Source organism: Jaculus jaculus, chromosome 19 (genome assembly GCF_020740685.1).
Source record: "Jaculus jaculus isolate mJacJac1 chromosome 19, mJacJac1.mat.Y.cur, whole genome shotgun sequence".
Classification (NCBI taxonomy): Eukaryota; Metazoa; Chordata; class Mammalia; order Rodentia; family Dipodidae; genus Jaculus; species Jaculus jaculus.
This window is the reverse complement of record NC_059120.1, coordinates 58981531-59000231: the sequence shown is the minus strand read 5'-3', so window position 1 is coordinate 59000231 and position 18701 is coordinate 58981531. Positions and strand designations below refer to the sequence as shown.

The 18701-nt window shown below is 44.0% G+C and overlaps 1 protein-coding gene and 1 pseudogene across 3 annotated transcripts in view; both read right to left on the bottom strand.

The window, feature by feature from the left end:
* Dap3 (death associated protein 3) overlaps positions 1–18701 on the bottom strand; it is a 36181-nt gene that overhangs the window by 14145 nt on the left and 3335 nt on the right. For 2 of the 3 annotated variants that reach the window (XM_045138062.1, XM_004667258.2), the window contains exons 2-4: positions 11882–11934; positions 5153–5275; positions 21–122 (exon numbers count right to left, since the gene is read on the bottom strand). In XM_045138062.1, coding sequence (XP_044993997.1) covers positions 21–122; positions 5153–5275; positions 11882–11923 — 267 coding nt within the window. In that variant the 5' untranslated portion in view covers positions 11924–11934. The remainder of the gene's footprint in view (positions 1–20; positions 123–5152; positions 5276–11881; positions 11935–18701) is intronic. The other variant, XM_045138063.1, reaches the window with a different exon arrangement.
* On the bottom strand, positions 5581–5697 carry LOC123456129 (annotated as a pseudogene).

Below are 18701 nucleotides of genomic sequence, written 5' to 3'. Positions count from 1 at the left end.
CCCCCCCCAGTATTGAGCACCTGCATTGCAAAGCGAGGAGGCAGCCCATGGGGGAAAATCGTCTTCAGATCCTGAAGGGGGATGCTGTAGTGTTGACCCTCATGCATGTCCCCATGCTTGGCCTGGGTAATAAAAGCACAGACAGTCATAATGGGGACATAAAGTGACGCGGTACAAACTGAAGAGCCGCTACGCCTGGCATGACGGCTGGTTCACCTAGTGAGTTCCAGGCTAGCTTGGGCTACTGAGTGAGAGACAATGTCTCAAATAAACAAGTAGAAAATTTAACTGATGATTGGATACTGAACATGTGGAATATTTATACAATGGAGTTTCTTTTAGCTATAAAGAAAAGTGAAGTACTGAAATTTGCAGGGAAACGGATGGGTCTGGAAAGATCCATGTGAAGCAGCCTTAGAAGTCAGGTGCCACATGCTCCCTTGTACGTGAACCCTGGCTTCAATACTTGGGCCTGTGTGTGAGTGTGGAGAAAGTGTAGTGGAGCCAAGCGGCTAGTAAGGGGCTACGAGGGAGAGGGCTTAGGAGTATGGAAGATCCAAGTACCCTGTGAAGGTGGACAGCATTGTGACCAGAGGCCATAGATTGTTAGAAAAATTTCAGTGCCAGGAGTGGGATACCTTCCAGTGCGTTGTTGGCCAGGGAGGTCCCTAAATCTCCAAAACATTACAGGATATTGCCAATGTTCTTGGTTGTCCACCTGAACTAGATGGTAACGCAGAAGACTCCACATGCTTGGGCTGCAGGACATTGGAAGACCTTATATAGTCTATACAGCCTACAGAAAAATCATCAACAGTTTTACCCACGAATGGACCTGCAATCTTTATGGCTGGCCAGCTAGGTTAAATGTACCAACTGGTACAATGGTGGCAGGTCTGTTATGGGGGAAGCAACTGCTCTTTGATTGGACTTGAGGTCCGCTCCATGGGAGGGAATTCTTGCCTGACATTGAAAACCTAACCTAAAGCCTAGGGCTGGGGAGGTCATAAGACCTAGGGAGGAAACTGCTTCTTTTGTCTAGCTAAATAAATATATTATGCCCACCGAATTTCCTTATAAATACTTATGTTTATGCCTATATATACTTTTTTTTTTTAAAGGAGGGAGAAAGAGGCAGAGAGAGAGGAGAGAAAGTATGGGCACACTAGGCCCTCAGCCTCTGTGGATGAACTCCACACATGTGTGCCCCTTTGTGTACATGTGGTATATTTGCTCGGGCTATGTGGGACATGGAGACTCGAACATGAATTATTACACTTTGCAGGCAAGTTCCTCAACAGCTAAGCCATCTTTCCAGCCCTGTTTGTTTTTTGAGATAGGATCTTACTCTAGCTCAGGCTGACTTGGAATTTAGGGTGTTCTTGAACTTATAGCAATCCTTTTAACTCTCCCCCTGCCGGCCCAATGCTGAGATTAAAGGCCTTTGCTACCACACTTGGCTGATGCCAGGGCCTCTATTCACTGCAAACAGCTCCAGATGCATGTGCCCCCTTATGCATGTGCCTTACCATGGGCACTGGGGAATCAAACCTGGGTCCTTTAGCTTCACAGGCAAGTGTCTTAACCACTAAGCCATCTCTCCATCCCAGAAAAAATATTTTAAAAATGTGAATAAAAGCTGGGCATGCCTTTAATCCCAGCACTCCGGAGGTAGAGGTAGGAGGATCACTGTGAGTTTGAGGCCAGTTTGAGAATACAGAGTGAATTTCAGGTCAGCTTGGGCTAGAGTGAGATGCCACTTTGAAAAAACAAAAAAGAAAAATAAACAAACAGTGAACAACAATGAAAAAAAAAAAACTAGATAAAATTTGCTAGACCACAACTACAAAAATACTCACATCTTATAGCTGGAAAAGTTCCTTCCCTCCTTGTTTTTTATTGAGGCAGTCTCACTCTAGTCCAGGCTGACATGGAACTTACCCTGTATCCCCAAGCTGGCCTTTATTCAGAGTTCTTCCTACCTCAGCCTACAGTGTGCTGGGACAAAAGGCATGGGATAGGCCACCATGCTGAGCTTCTTTCTGTTGTTTTTTTTTGTTTTGTTTTGTTTTACTTTGTTCTTTTTGGGATAGAGTCTTGTTAGTATAGCTCAGGCTGGCATAGAACATATGGCGATCTTCCTGTCTCAGCCTTCTGATTGCTGGGATTACCTATATGTGCCAGCAGGCCAGGCTTTTCACTTTTATTTTAAAGAAAAATGCTGGTTGTTGTTCTCAAATCCAGTGTATGCATTGTAAAGGTGGTGTCTGACTAATGAAAACTGTAGAACTGGGAGTAACAGATACAATTTTTGCCATCTGGATTCTTCTGTGCTGTGTAAAGAGATGCGCTAGTCATGTGACAAGATCATTTCCATACTGCTGTTTCCATAGAAACATCAGACCAATAGACAGATAAAGAGACTACAATTAAAGAGGAAAGCTGAAAGATACTTTAGTGACTTAAAATTTTATTTATTCCATTTTGTACTTATAAAAATAGGTAAATGCTAAAGAGACATTTTTAAAACATGCCCTGCTGAAATGACTTTTTTTTTGGTAATGGCATCCCTTTTTAAATTTCCACACAGCCATATTAAGATGGGACGGCTCAGATGGTGAGGCAAGGATAAAAATGCCGGTGATTTCTCTCACATTAAAGGAAGCACAGATCACACAACTAATTTCATCTAATGAGAAGCAGCAACAATGCTGGGGAAGCAGAACGGAAGTCAGTATATAGTCTAGCAGCACTGAGCTGGAAAAAATCTGGCTGTTGTGGAATCTTGGCATTTGCTGTCCAATTTTAGTTTAGGGCTGCTCGTCCCATAATAAATCAATTCCCTCTCAAGACACCAGCAAATCAATCTAGAAAAAAGGAATATAATATCAGATTCTGCACCTACCCTGCTGTGTGATTCTGGAAGTAATTTGACTTTTGGGGCGCTCTCTACAGGCTTCATAAGCTATGGCTGGACATCTTTTCTTTCTTCCTTGTTGTTGGGGATCAACCACGAGCCCTACTAGCTTAAGTGTGTAACTACTTGATCATGTAATGCCTACCTGGTTACCTGTTTTATAAATATTTTTATTTGAGAGAGTGGGAAAGGAAGATGGAAGGAGAGAGAATGGGTACGCCAGGGCTTCCAGCCTGTATATCTGGCTTTATTTGGGTACCGGGGAATCAAAGTTGAGTCATTGGGCTTTGCAGCCAAGTAAGTGCTTTAACTGTGGAGCCATTTTTCCAGGCCATAAACAATATTTTTGAATTAATTTATAAGCAGAGAGAGACAGAGACAGAGAGAAAGAGAGACAAAGAGGGAGAGAATGGACTGCTAGCGGCTGCAGATGAACTCCAGACACATGCGCCTCCTTGTGCACCTGGCTTATATGGGTCCTGGGGAATTGAACCTGGGTCGTTGGCTTTGCAGGCAAGTACCCTAACTACTAAGACATCTCTCCAGCTCACATAAATAACATTTGAAAAAATCATATTACTGCTGAGCATGGTGGTACACACCTTTAATCCCAGCACTTGGGAGGCAGAGGTAGGATTGCCATGAGTTTGAGGCCAGACTGAGACTATAGAGTGAATTCCAAGTCAGTCTGAGCTAGAATGAAACCCTACCTCAAAAAAACAAAAAACAGCCGGGCGTGGTGGCGCATGCCTTTAATCCTAGCACTCGGGAGGCAGAGGTAGGAGGATTGCCGTGAGTTCAAGGCCACCCTGAAACTCCATAGTGAATTTCAGGTCAGCCTGGGCTAGAGTGAGACCCTACCTCGAAAAACCAAAAAAAAAACCAAAAAACAAAAAACAAAAAACAAAAAAATCCTTAATATGTATCAAAACTCATACATGGGGCTGGAGAGATGGTTCAGTGGTGAAGGTGCTTGCCTCCAAAGCCTGAGGGCCCAGGTTCTATTCCCCACTACCCAGGCAAAGTAAAATGTACAAAGTGGCACACGCATCAGAACTTCATTTGCAAAGGCAAGAGGCCCTGGTGTGCCCATTGCCTCTCTCTCTGATTGTGCATAAATAAATATTAAAGAAAACCTATACTCTTCAATGTGCTTTAGCACTTGTCATAAGTAACATTTTATTGCAACAAAACCTCACATCTACATGTTTATTTTTTATTTTTGGTTTTTCAAGGTAGGATCTCACTGTAGTCCAGGCTGACCTGGAATTCACTATGGAGTCTCAGGGTGACCTCGAACTCACAGCAATCCTCCTACCTCTACCTTCCGAGTGCTGGGATTAAAGGCGTGTGCACTACATCTGGCTAACATCTATTTGTTTATAGCAAAGCTAGTTAGCGATGACACCGTTATAGCCCAGAAGCCTAAAATATGTACCAACTGGTTCTTCAAGGAAAAGCTTACTGCCTCACAGGAAGATCAATAAGTTATTACTATGCACATACTAGGAAGCAGGCAATATGCTCTGTGTGCACTAGGAGAAGTCATCAGTGAGGCTTCCTCAGAGGGCATGCAGACTGACGTCAGTGCTGGGGCTGCACAGGGCCGGGGTGAGCATGCGGACCGACGTCAGTGCTGGGGCTGCACAGGGCCGGGGTGAGCATGCGGACCGACGTCAGTGCTGGGGCTGCACAGGGCCAGGGTGGGCATGCGGACCGACGTCAGTGCTGGGGCTGCACAGGGCCGGGGTGAGCATGCGGACCGACGTCAGTGCTGGGGCTGCACAGGGCCGGGGTGAGCATGCGGACCGACGTCAGTGCTGGGGCTGCACAGGGCCGGGGTGAGCATGCGGACCGACGTCAGTGCTGGGGCTGCACAGGGCCGGGGTGAGCATGCGGACCGACGTCAGTGCTGGGGCTGCACAGGGCCGGGGTGAGCATGCGGACTGACATCAGTGCTGGGGCTGCACAGGGCCGGGGTGAGCATGTGAGGCACAGCTGACGTGTAGCATCTGAGCACATGTAAGGCAGCTGAGCTGCTCTGAATTCGTTTTCTTATATGACATAAGACAGCAGGGCAGGGAGCAGAGCTCAGTGGTACAGAATTTGCCTAACATGTGTGAAGCCTTAGGTTCAATTCTCAGCACTGCAACAATGAATGAACGAATAAACAAACATAAGACAGTAACACAAATTATAACCCCTGAAAATCCCACATACACATTAATAACTCACCGGGTCACTTTCAGGGGTGCGACAAATAGCCCTAGGCCTTTGGACTGGCAGCTGGTCATCTGAGTGAGTAGTAATGCTGCGGGGTGCCTGGGTGCTCATGCGCAGCAAGCATCCAGGGTCCAGCTATGAAAAAAACCGGTTAGTGTTCTGAAATAACATGTTTCCCATAACTTGGGGATATGAGGCATGCCTACAACGGGGAAAATAAGAGACACATACACATACATATTTATTTATTTAAAAATTCATTTATTTACTTAGAGAGAGAATGGATGTGTCAGGGCCTTTAGTCTTGGAGAACAAACTCCATATGCATACACCCCTGTGTGCATGTGCAACACTGCATGCTTGTGTCACTTTGTGTCTTACAAGGGATCTAGAGATTTGAACCTGAGTTCTTAGGCTTCACTGGTAAGCACCTTAACTGCTAAACCATCTCTCCAGCCCCAGATTTATTTTATTTAATTTACTTATTTGTGTAGGAGCCATGCTAATCTTCTCTTTATCATTCCAATTTTTAGTATATGTGCTGCTGAAGTGAGCACTTACTTATTTGCAAGGAAAGAAAGAGATTGAGTTTGGAGAGAGAGGGAGGGAGGGAGGAAGGATGGGTTTGTCAAGGCCTATAGTCAGTGTAAACCAACTCTAGATGCATGCACCACTTTGTGCATCTAGCTTTTTGTGGGTACTGGGGAATCTCAGGGTGGCCTCGAACTCATGGTGATCCTCCTACTTCTGTCTCCTGAGTGCTGGGATTTAAAGTGTATCAGGGATGTATTCTCTCCCATGGAGCAGGCCTCCAGTCCAATTAGAGGGCAGTTGGTTTCCACCATGACAGACGTGCCACTATTGCACCCGCTGGCTCATTTGGCCTGGCAGGCCAAATCTAAGGCTTGCAGTGTCCACTTTTAACTATCTTCACTGATGATTTCTCTCTCTCCCATTGAACTGCATGCAGAATGGCTTCTTCAATCCTATTAAGTACTCTCCTCCCTTCCTTTCAATTCCCTTTATATCTCCTTTCTAGCTTACTGGCCTCTGCTACTGAGTTTTCTTCCTACTGACACTCTGTTTTTCTTTCCCCCAATATTTATTTAATCATTAGAGAGAAAGAATGAGTGCACCAGGACCTCCAACCACGGCAAATGAACTCCAGGCACATGTGCCTCCTTGTGCATCTACTTTACATTGACACTAAGGAACCAAACCTGAGTCCTTAGGCTTCATAGGCAAGCTTCTTAACCCCTAAGCCATTTCTCCAGCCAAACAGATCCATTTCTACAGTTAAGTCATTTCAGCACAGCTTCATGAGAACTCCCATACCAAAACAATACTTTTATTTTGTAAACTGTGACCCATTATTACCCCCAAGTTATGTTTCTTTTAGCTATTAAGTGAACAAGATAAAGATAAATTTTAGTTAGAAAGGGATACTGTACCTGTAAAATAAACTCCATATACACTTCTCATAGCTGGGCATGGTGGCGCACGCTTTTAATTCCAGTGCTCAGGAGGCAGAGGTAGGAGGATTGCTGTGAGTTCAATGCTACCCTGAGACTTCTGAGTGAATTATTCTAGGTCAGCCTGAGCTAGTGTGAAATCCTACCTCGTAAAATAAAATACAAAAAAGAAACAAACAAAAAAAGGACACACAAACACACATACATTTATTCTTGAATTGGGATCTTCCTATGTAGAACAGGCTGCCTCAAACTCATAATCCTGCCTTAGTTTCTCAAGTGTTGGGATTACAGGTGGAGGCAGAAAAAAAAGAGATAGAGAGAATGGGTGCACCACAGCCTCTAACCACTGCAAACAAACTCCAGATGCATGTGTCACCATGTGTCACTTTGTACATCTGGCTTTACGTGGGAAACTGTAGGGAAACTGAAGCTGGCTCTTTAGGCTTTGCAGGAAAGTGCCTTAACTGCTGAGCTATCTCTCCAGCTCCCCCACCCCCATTTCATTTTATTTTCAGTTTTTCGAGGTAGCATCTTGCTCTAGCCCAGGCTGATCTGGAATTCACTTTGTAGTCTCAGGGTGGCCTTCAAGTAAGGGCAATCCTCCCACCTCTGCCTTCTAATTGCTAGGATTAAAGGCATGTGCCAGCATGCCTGGCTTTATCTTTTTTTAAAAAAATATTTTAGTTTTATTTATTTGTCAGAGAAAGAGGGAGTAAGAGAGAGAATGGGTGCATTAGGGCCTCCAGCCACTGCAAACAAACTCCAGATGCATGTATCCCCTTATGCATGTAGCTAACGTGGGTCCTGGGGAATCGAACCTGGGTCCTTTGGCTTTGCAGGCAAATGCCTTAACTGGTAAGCCATTCCTCCAGCCCTATCTTATTTTTTATTGTTTTGGTTTTTCAAGGTAGGCTTTCACTTTAGCGTGGGCTGACCTGGAATTCATTATGTAGTGTCAGGCTGGCCTTGAACTCACAGCAATCCTCCTACATCAACCTCCCAAGTGCTGCAATTAATGGTGTATGCTGACACGCCTGGCCGGAACATTTATTTATTATTTACAAGTAGAAAGAGAGAAAGTGAACGAGAGAGGAAGAGAATGGGTACATCAGGGCCTGTGGCCATTGCAAATGAACTCCAGGCACAGGCCCACCTTGTGCATCTACATTGGTGCTGGGAGCTGAACCTGGGCTGCCAGGCTTTGCCAGTGTGTGCCTTTCACAGCTTTGCTGTCTCTCCAGCCCTGAAGTAAGCAATTCTGACTAACATAGGAGAACTACAATTCACACCTATTTCCGTCTGACTCTCACATCTTTATTCTTTTTCTTTTCTGTCTTTATGTGGGATGTGTGTGTGAGCGTGAGCATGTGGATGTCACAGGCTGACATCACTCCTCCTCAATCACTCTATTTTACTAAATCAGAATCACTCACTTGAGCCTAGAACTCACTGCTACTATTAACGTAGCTAGACAACTTGTCTACAGATTCCTTGTTTCTGTCTCTTGAGTGCTAGGAATACAGGCAACTCCAAGTGTGCCCAGAAATTACTTGGGTGCTGGTGATGCAAACTCCTACATGGCAAGCATTTTCTCAACTAAGCCATCTTCCCTGCCCTCCAACCTCTATCCTTTTATTATATCACCTTGTCTTCTACATGTTTTTCTTTATTCAAGGTCCCACATCCAGGAATAGAAAGAAGAGCTCATAGTTTTCTCATCTTCTTTGAGTATCTTTCACACCACAGGTACTAGTACTTGTACTTAGGAATAAAGAATGTTTCGGGCTGGAGAGATGGCTTAGCGGTTAAGCGCTTGCCTGTGAAGCCTAAGGACCCAGGTTCGAGGCTCGGTTTCCCAGGTCCCACGTTAGCCAGATGCACAAGGGGGCGCACGCGTCTGGAGTTCGTTTGCAGTGGCTGGAGGCCCTGGCGCGCCCATTCTCTCTCTCTCCCTCTATCTATCTTTCTCTCTGTGTCTGTTGCTCTCAAATAAATAAATAAAAAAAAATGAAAAAAAAATTTAAAGAATGTTTCTACAATGGCATAGTAAAAGAAATAAGCAGAGCACCAAGCTAAGATAAAATAAACTGCTTTGGCAGGGCATAGTGGCATGTGCTTTTAATTCCAGCACTCGGGAGGCAGAGGTAGGAGGATCGCCGTGAGTTTGAAGCGAGCCTGATACTCCATAGCAAATTCCAGGTCAGACTGGGCTAGAAAAACCTTGAAAAACAAAAGAAAACAAACAAACAAACAAAAAAACCAAAAAACTGTTTTGTAGTCAACTCTGAACTACACCTAGAAGCCTCTGCACCATTTTATATTTCAATATAAAGTAACAGTGCAAACTGGTTACTCTATCTTTGAGAATGTGTGGTTGTAAATTCATTCTGTAGCTGAGAAGGCAACGTACTCTACATTCCTCAGTCTCCCTTGCAGATAGGCTGGCGTCACAGCTTAGGTCATTTCTAGTTCAAATCCAGCTACAGGTGACTACAAATTTTCTTTTCGTCTGTGCCAACCCTGAAGCCTCCATCTTGCCAAGTGCACACATAGTGTTTACAGTCTTATCTACTCCACAGGTCCGGGTGGGAAAGTGTACTGGACCCAGAAGTTCCAGATCAACCTATGCAACACTGGGAGATTTTTTCTTAAGACTCCAAACAAAAACAAAAACAAAATAAAACAAACCAACCAGCTGGGTGTAGTGGCACACACCTTTAATCCCAGCACTTGGGTGGAAGAGGTAGGAGGATCACCATGAATTCAAGGTCGCCCTGAGACTACGTGGTAAATTCCAGGTCAGCCTGGGCTTAGCCAATCCAGGTCTGGTGGTGCATGACTGTAATCCTAGTTTGAACTGTGGGATGGATACTGAGTTCCAGGCCAGTACTGGCTACAGAACAGTAAGGTGTTGTCTCAAGGCAACAATGAAAACAAATCTCAAAAACATAAAGGAAGGAAACAAACAAAAACCCTCCAAACTAAAAATTGTAAGTTGAAAGAGGCTGGGTTTGGTCACCTATATCTTTAATTCCAGCACTTGAGGAACAGAGGTAGGATGATCACTATGAGTTCAAGGCCATCCTGGGACTACAGAGTGAGTTCTAGGTTAGCCTGGGCAAAACAAAAACCACTCCCCCCAAACTGTGTGTTGGATCTAAAATGATGAGCTTCCAACTATACATTCACCAGCTACCTTTCCCATCTTGTTTGCAAAGCCTTTTAGGAAACAGTAAAACCCACAGCCTGATTAACACCCAGCACTAAAAGAAAGTAAGTCCTTTTTTTTTTTTTAAGGGTTAGGGTTTAAGGCAGGGTCTCACTGTAGCCCAGGCTGATCCGGAACTCACTCACTGGTCCCAGACTGGCCTTGAACGACTGGATTGTCTTTCTTGCTTTTAAGACAGGGCCTTGCTTTGTAGCCTAGGCTGGCCTTGAACTTGAAATTATCCTGCCTCAGCTTTTCCAGCATAGGGGTTATAGGTTTGCATCAACCCACTGTGCCACATCTTTACAAAGGGGGAAACTTAGGGGCTGGAGAGATGGCTTTGTGGTTAAGGTGCTTGCCTGTGAAGCCTAAGGAACCATGTTGGACTCTCCAGATCCCATGTAAGTTAGATGCACAAAGGTGAAACAAGTGCAAGGTCACACATGCCCACTAGGTGGCACAAGGGTCTGGAGTTCAATTTCAGTGGCTGAGGCCCTGGTGCACCAATTCTCTCTTTCTAAAATTAAAAAAAAAAGTTTAAATATTTCAAGGGCCACAAGGTGGTGCTATTTATTCAACATTTAATTTTATTTATTTATTTATTTTTTGGTTTTTCAAGGTAGGGTCTCACTCTGGCCCAAGCTGACCTGGAATTCACTATGTAGTCTCAGGGTGGCCTTGAACTCATGGCAATCCTCCTACTTCTGCCTCCCAAGTGCTGGGATTAAAGGCATGCGCCACCACGCCCAGCTCTAAAAAAATTATTTTTTATTTTTACTTATTTATTTGAGAGAGAGAGAGAGAGGCAGATAGAGAGAATGGGTATGCCAGGAACTTCAGCCATTGCAAACAAACTCCAGAGGTATGCACCATTTTGTTCAGTTGCCTTACATGAGTCGTGGGGAATTGATCCAGGGTCCTTAGGTTTCACAGTTAAGCACCTTAATAACTAAACCATCTTTCCTGTCCTAAAAATTTTCTTTACTACTTTTTTTTGGACAGAGAGAGAGAGAAAGAGAGAGGATGAATGAATGAATGAATATGAATAGGCACACCAGGGCCTCCTGCCAATGCAAACAAACTCTAGATGAATGCACCACTTTGTGCACTTGGCTTTACATGTGTATTGGGGATTCAAACCCAAGGAAGTGACTTAACCACTAAGACATCTCTCCAGACCTAGGTGGGTGCTATTTCTAATGGTGTGATGATGACTTAACTAAATGTTGGCAAAATTGATTCCCTATGTCTTTATGTGTTATATACGTTTATTATACAGCTGGGGAGATGCCGTGTTTTTTCTTAAGAGTTCACTGTAGCCCAGGCTGACCTGAACTCAATGTCATCTCAGGGTGGCCTCAACTCATGGCAATCCGCCTACCTCTGCCACTCAAGTGCTGGGATTAAAGGCCCCACCGCTGCTGCTTCCAGCTTTCATGTGAGGCTCAGGTTCCTGTGCTTGCACAGCAAGCGTTTTCTCACACTGAGCCCCGCCCCCACCCAAATTTACCTAGTGTTTGAAAACCAGTAACTATTCTAGCACCCAGTAAATGCTTAAGCTCACGACCCTGGCAAGAGAGGATCTTGGTTGACAGGCTGGCTTTAAACCCTATCCTCCTGCCTCCGCTTCCAGTACTGGCCTTGTATGCATGTACCAATACCCCCAGCTTCAAGTAGAACTATTCTACTGAAAGGCGTTATCTGAAGTCTTAGAGCAGCACAGTGAAGTATGCAGTGTGCACATGCAATTCTGACTTCTATTGAGTGTATATTTATAAAAACAGTAGTTAGCTGAAGCGCTGCAGGGCATTTGGTTCTCCATGGAACAAAGCCATCTGGCCAGGTGCAGCAGCACACCTTTAACCCCAGCACTCGGGAGGCCGAGGTAGGAGGATCGCTGTGAGTCTGAGGCCAACCTGGGACTACACAGTGAGTTCCAGGTCAATCTGGGATAGAGTGAGACCCTCCCTCAAACTATGCTCCAACCTCCCCCGCCAAAAAACCCCACCAAAGCCATCTAAAAACAAGAAACCTGCCCCTTGGGTCTGGTAGACTCACCTTGTGGACCCTGGGGATCAGCTTCCTTACTCCTTTCAGCATTGTCTTTCACTCTGGGAGAGAAGGGGGAAGGAAGGTAAGACATTACTAGAAAAAATGAAAAGGTATTTGTGACAGTACAATTAACAACAGGGGCTAGATGTGGTGGTATATGACTCTGGTCCCAGCACTGGGGAGGCTGAAATCACAGTGAGTTTGAGGCAAGCCTGGAGTTAGAGACCCTTCCTCAGTTAACAACAACAACAAAACAATAACAACAAAAAACGTTACCAGGCTTGGTGGCAAAAGTCTTTAATCCCAGCACTTGGAAGACAGAGGTAGGAGGATCGCTGTGAGTTTGAGGCCACTTTGGTGGTTTGATTCAGGTGTCCCCCATAAACTTAGGTGTTCTGAAAGCTAGGTTCCCAGCTGATGGATATTTGGGAATTAATGCCTCCTGGAGGGAGTGTATTGTCGGGGCGGGCTTATGGGTGTTAAAGCCAGTTTCCCCATGCCAATGTTTGGCACACTTTCCTGTTGCTCTTGTCCACTTTATGTTGACCAGGGGGTGATGTCCCCACTTTGCTCATGCCATTGTTTCCCCCTGCCATCGTGGAGCTTCCCCTCGAGCCTGTAAACCAAAATAAACCTCTTTTTCCCAGAAGCTGCTCTTGGTTGGGTGATTTCTGCCAGCAATGTGAACCTGACTGCAACACACCCTAAGACTACATAGTGAATTGCAGGTCAGCCTGGGCTAGAGTGAGACAGTATCTTGAAAATCTTAAATAAATACTTTAAAAAGAAAAATTTGCAAAAGCAAAAAAAAAAAAAATTCAGTGAAAGGGAAACACAAATTATTAATAAATTCACCCTTATTACAAATCAAGATAATGCAAATTTTTGTTTTGTTTTTCAAGGTAGGGTCTCACTCTGGCTCAGGCTGACCTGGAATTCACTATGTAGTCTCAGGGTGGCCTTGAACTCTCAGTGATCCTCCTACCTCTGCCTACCAAGTGCTGGGATTAAAGGTGTGCGCCATCAAGCCCAGCTCAAGAAAATGCAAATTAAAACCATCAATATGAAATGCCATTTATAGAAACCATTTTAGGAAAAATGAAAAAGTCAGAGAACAGGAAAAGTCAAAGAGGTGTGAAATGCTGAAGGTTTCCATGTATTATCAGTGGCTGTGATGCATTTCTAAACAAATGTGTAAGTCTGGAAATGTGAAAGCTGAAGTCTCTTGAAAACTACCTCATATGCATAGCGAAAGAGTGGCCAGAGTACAGGAAGATGAATTATTTCAAGACTGTACAAAACCCAAAATGTTCACTGATAAGAGTGGAAAAATAATGAAGGTTTTAAGTAAGTTGAATAATTTAAATGATTTAACTCACATGAACTGCATTAAAAATGAGAGACCCAGTTGGGCATGGTGCTGCACACCCTTAATCCTAGAACTCAGGAGGCAGTGCTAGGAGGATCATTGTAAGTTTGAGGTAATTCTGAGACTACATAGTCAATTCTAGGTCAGCCTGGGCTACAGTGAGACCCTACCTCAAAAAAAAAAAAAGGGGGGAGGGGAGAGTTAGGGCACATCAGGGCCTCTAGCCATTCCAAACCAACTCCAGATGCATGTACCACTTTGTATGTCTGGTTTATGCTGGTACTGGGGAATCAAACCTTGATCCTTAGGCTTCACAGGCAAGCACCTTAAATTATTAGTCCATTTTTCTAGCCCATGTAAAGCCAGATGAACAATGTGGAAAGTACACATCTGGAGTGCCCATTCTCTCTTCCTCTCCCGTGTGTGTGTGTGTGTGTGTGTGTGTATGTATATATATATTTATGTGTGTGTATATATTTATTCTGTAATACAAAAAGAGCTTATATGATTCAGCAATAAAAACAAAATAGGGCTGGAGAGATGGCTTAGCGTTTAAGGCACTGGCCTGCAAAGACAAAGGACCAATGTTCAATTCCCAAGTACCCACATAAGCCAGATGCGCAAAGTGGCTCATGCTTCTGGAGTTCATCTGCAGTGGCTAAAGGTCCTGGCACACCCATACTCTCTCTGTCTATTCCTTTTCTCTGCTTGCAAATCAATAGATAACTATTAAAAATGTAAAAATTAGCTGGGTGTGACAGCCCAAGCCTTTAATGCCAAGGGGCAGAGCTGTAGGAGGATCGCTGTGCGTTTGAGGCCAGTATGAAACTCCACAGTAAATTCCAGGTCATCCTGGGGTACAATGAGACCCTACCTTGGAAAACCAAAAAAGTAGGGGACTAGGGATATAGTTCAGTTGGTAGGATACCTGTCTAGTGTAAAGTCCTGGTTTTGATCCTTAGCACTGCCCAACACTAGGCCCATGGCTAGAATCCTAGCACTAGGGAGTTGCAGGCAGGAAGACCAGAAATTCAAGGTCATCTTTGGATACATCAAGCTAGTCTACTTTGAGATCTTGTTTCAAACACCAAAAAGAAGGGTACTGAGTATGTGTGTGTGTGGGGGGGGGGGTAAAATTAGGTAGTGGTGGTGTCCACGTAATTCTGTGAATGTACTTTGAACAGGGTGGATTTATGATATATAAGTTATACCTCAATAAAGCTATTATTTAAAGAGGATGCTACTTATATGAAAAGCAACACCAGTTGTAGCAGTTAGCATATATGATTAGCCAGAATGCATCAATGCAATATATCTATTTATTAGTTACTTTACTGTCCTAGCATCTTCTAAAACAGTACGTTAGCCATTGATGTGTAACTAGCCACCCTACAACACAAAATTAAGGCAATATTTTGAGTTGCCCACAAGTTCTCATGTTAACTGGATAATTCTTTTTCTTTTTTTTTTTTTTTTCCAGGTAGGGTCTCACTGTAGCTCAGGCTAACCTAGAATTCACTCTGTAGTCTGAGGGTGACCTCCAATTCCAGGTGATCCTCCTACCTCTGCCTCCTGAGTGCTGGGACTAAAGGCGCACACCACCACACCCTGCATTTTGCTCTAGGATAGGGTTCGCTGTCTAGGTCAGGCTGGTTTACGTTGGCTCCCATTAAGATGATGGGTTCTGGTTCGTGTCTCTCATCCTGTAGTTGCATGGCCTAGACTTGTTCTCATAGTTGTAACTAAGGTCCAAGAGAGCCAAAACACTTCAGTCCACTTGAAATCTAGGTTCAGAATCATCAAAATAGCGCTCTGTATAGTCTAAGAAAGCCTTTTTGGAGCCTGAACCAGATCCAACACAGATCCAATGCGTGAAGAGTAGTACAATTTATTGCTTACGAAAGGAGCTACAAAATAGCACTCTTACTGACGCGGAAAACAACATGCAGAGTGTGGTGAAGTAAGACTGAGCGCTGACACTAACTACGTTCTGATCCTTCAAGTGCAAAGTCTCTCCCCCGTGAAGGTAGACCGGTCCTAACTTCATTCAGAAGTCACTCAGGAGAAGTGAGTCCCCAGGTTACTCACCCTTCTGTCTGACTTAGCTACGAATTGGTGATTTTGCAGAGCTCTCAAGCTTCATAGCATGCCAAAATGACTTTTATGAACTTGCAGGGGGTGGGAGAAGGGAAGAAGCACCTTTTATTTATTTATTTTTAGTCAGGTGTGGTGGGGTAAACCTGTAAATACTCAGGAGATTATGATAGGAGGACCAAAATCCTGTCCATAAGCTGGAGGGATGGCTAAGTGGTTAAGGCATTTACCTGTGAAGCCAAAGGACTCAAGTTCAACTCCCCAGGACCCATGTAAGCCAGATGCACAAGGTGGCGCAGGCATCTGTAGTTCATTTGCAACAGCTGAAGGCCCTGACATAACCATGCTCTCTCTCAAATAAATAAAATAAAATAAAAAGAATTCCTGGGCTGCAGAGATGGCTTAGTGGTTAAGGTGTTTGCCTGCAAAGCCAAAGGATTTTCCCCCCCTCCCAGTTCCATTCTCCAGGACTGATGCAAGCCAGGTGCACAAGGGAGTGGATGTGTCTGGAGTTCGTTTGTAATGTATGGAGGCCCTGGTGCGCCCATGCTCTCCTTCTCTTCTCTGCCTCTTTCTCTCTCAAATAAATAAGATATACTTAAAAAAATTACTGTCCAGCCTGGGCTATATAGCAGGACCCTGACTACCAAGGAACCAACAAGCCTCCTTGCTTATGACTACAAAAATATCATACAGTGCACAAGTGTACACCCAGACAAAGAGGCATTTGTGTGAGGCCCATATGGGTCCCAAACGTAAGAGGATTTTTGTCCCCATGAAATCTTGGATCCATTCCTGGCATGAACACACTTCACCAATGTGGAAGCTCTCCTAATGTCATTTAGATATGGTGGCTTTGTAGGCATGGCTACATCTCTAGTTTCTCTGCTCCATGGAGGATGGCTGGTAGCGAAGAGCTGCAAGCCTGGGCTATGTTTTTATCTTTCTGGTGACCAACTACCAGCCTAAAGCTTTCCAGAAGCCCACCAAAATCTGTTTTGCTGAAACAAAAGATGTTCTCTGTTATTCAAGAAATTCCAAGTGTCCAAGTGTCAGAAACCAAGTCAAAGGCCAAATACCAGAGGAAAAGATACTCCTGGAACTCCTGAACGTGGAAAATTACATGAAATTTAGGAGTAGTGTCAGGAACTGGGAATAGAAGCCAGCTACATTTTTTTATTGCCACACAAAATATTTAGAATTAAAAGCCAACATTTGTCACAACTGCACTCATTTCACTCGATTTTCTCCTAGGAATTACCCTTCACTTGTGCAGCTATTTGTTGACTTTACTATTGGCTAAGCATAAGTAAGCTAATAAACATCACTTAAATAATCATCATGGACCTTCTCTTCTATTAGCTTTTTGAAAATTTGTTATTTAGAAGTATTTGATTTTTATTTGACATTTACTTATAAATAAAAATGAGCTAAACAGGTATTTGATAAGTTATTTTTAATTTAATTAATTTATTGGAGAGAAGAGAGGAGAGAAGGGAAAAGAAGGGGTGTGCCAGAGCCTCTAGTCATTGCAATCCAACTCCAGAGGCATGCGCCACCTAGTGCTTCTGGCTTAAGTGGGTACTGGTGAACTGAACCTGGGTCCTTAGGCTTCCCAGGCAAATGCCTTAACTGCTGAGCATTTAAATCAGAAATTATGGAATGACCATCCTCCAGTAGTATTTTTGTGGGGTAGGGCGGTACTGAGGATTTAATTTGGAGCCTTACTGCTGCTAGGCAAGCTGTCTACTATTAAGCTATACTCCAAGATCCAGATATTGCTAAAAATCTTGCATCATACAGTAAAATTAGCTGTAATAGTTCTTATTTGCATTTTTTAAAAATTTTATTTGTTTATTTATTTGAGAGCAACAGACAGAGAGAGAAAGAAGCAGAGAGAGAGATAGAATGGGCACGCCAGGGCCTCCAGCCACTGCAAACGAACTACAGACGCATGCGCCCCCTTGTGCATCTGGCTAACATGGGTCCTGGGGAGTCAAGCCTTGAACCGGGTCCTCAGGCTTCACAGGCAAGCTCTTAACCGCTAAGCCATCTCTCCAGCCCTCTTATTTGCATTTTTAAAATTATTTATTTGCATGCAGAGAGAGAATGAATATTCTGGCTACACGTAGACTACAGGGGATTTTGGGATCCACATGGTGTACTTCTCTTCCCTTGCCTTCCAGTTTTTGCCCTTCCCCAGTCCTTTGTAAAACCCGAATAAAATGTGATATATATAAAAAAAAGTGGCCCAAAGCTCGGCATGGTGCTGTATATCTTTATTCCAGCACAAAAGAGGCAGAGGTAGGAGGATGGTTCTGAGTTCAAGGCCACCCTGAGAATACATAGTGAATTCCAGGTCAGCCTGGGCTAGAATGAAACCCTACCGGAGAAATCCCCCCCCCAGAAAAATTGGTGGCAGCACAATACATTTGCATATATTAATTTTGGGTGGGCTCCATGAATCAGCTTGGGCTGGGTTAAGAAAATTAATTATACTGTGAGGTAATTAAGGCTGGTTTCCTCTTTAACTCCAAAGAACAAAATAAGCAAATATAACTTGATCCATACATGTAAGGGAGAAATTTAAAACTATCTCAAAGCCAACAGTGGTGGTTTATGACTGTGATCCAGCACTAGGGAGCTTGAGTCAGTAGGACTGCCTGAAGTTCAAGGCTAGCCTGGGTTCCAGAAAGAGACCCTGCCTCAAAAAACCAAAATGAGGGCTGGAGAAATGTCTTCGTGGTTAAGGCGCTTGCCTGCAAAGCCAAAGAGCCCAGGTGCAACAAATGCACAAGGTGATGCACGCATCTGGCGTTTGTTTGCAGTGGCTGGAAGCCCTGGCAAGCCCATTCTCACTTTCTCTCTGTCTCTCCCTCTTTCTCTGTCTCTAATAAATAAATAAAAATAAAATCTTATTTCAACGAATCTTTGTGGGAAGATTAGTATAGTAGTGGTTTTTAAAAAAATATTTACCTATTTGAAAGAGAGAGAGAAACAGAAAGGCGATAGATAGATAAAGAGAGAAAGAATGGGTGCACTAGATCCTCTAGCCGCTGCAAATCAGCTCTAGATTCATCTACCACTTTGTGCATCTTGCTTTACATGGGAACTAGGACTTAAGCCCATGCTATTAGGGTTTACAGGCAAGGGCCTTAATTGCTAAGCCTGCTTTGCTTTTTTTTTTTTTTTAATTTTTTTTTAAATTTATTTGAGAGCGACAGAGAGAGAGACAGATAGAGAGAGAGAGAGAGAGAATGGGCGTGCCAGGGCTTCCAGCCTCTGCAAACGAACTCCAGATGCGTGCGCCCCCTTGTGCATCTGGCTAACGTGGGACCTGGGGAACCGAGCCTCGAACCGGGG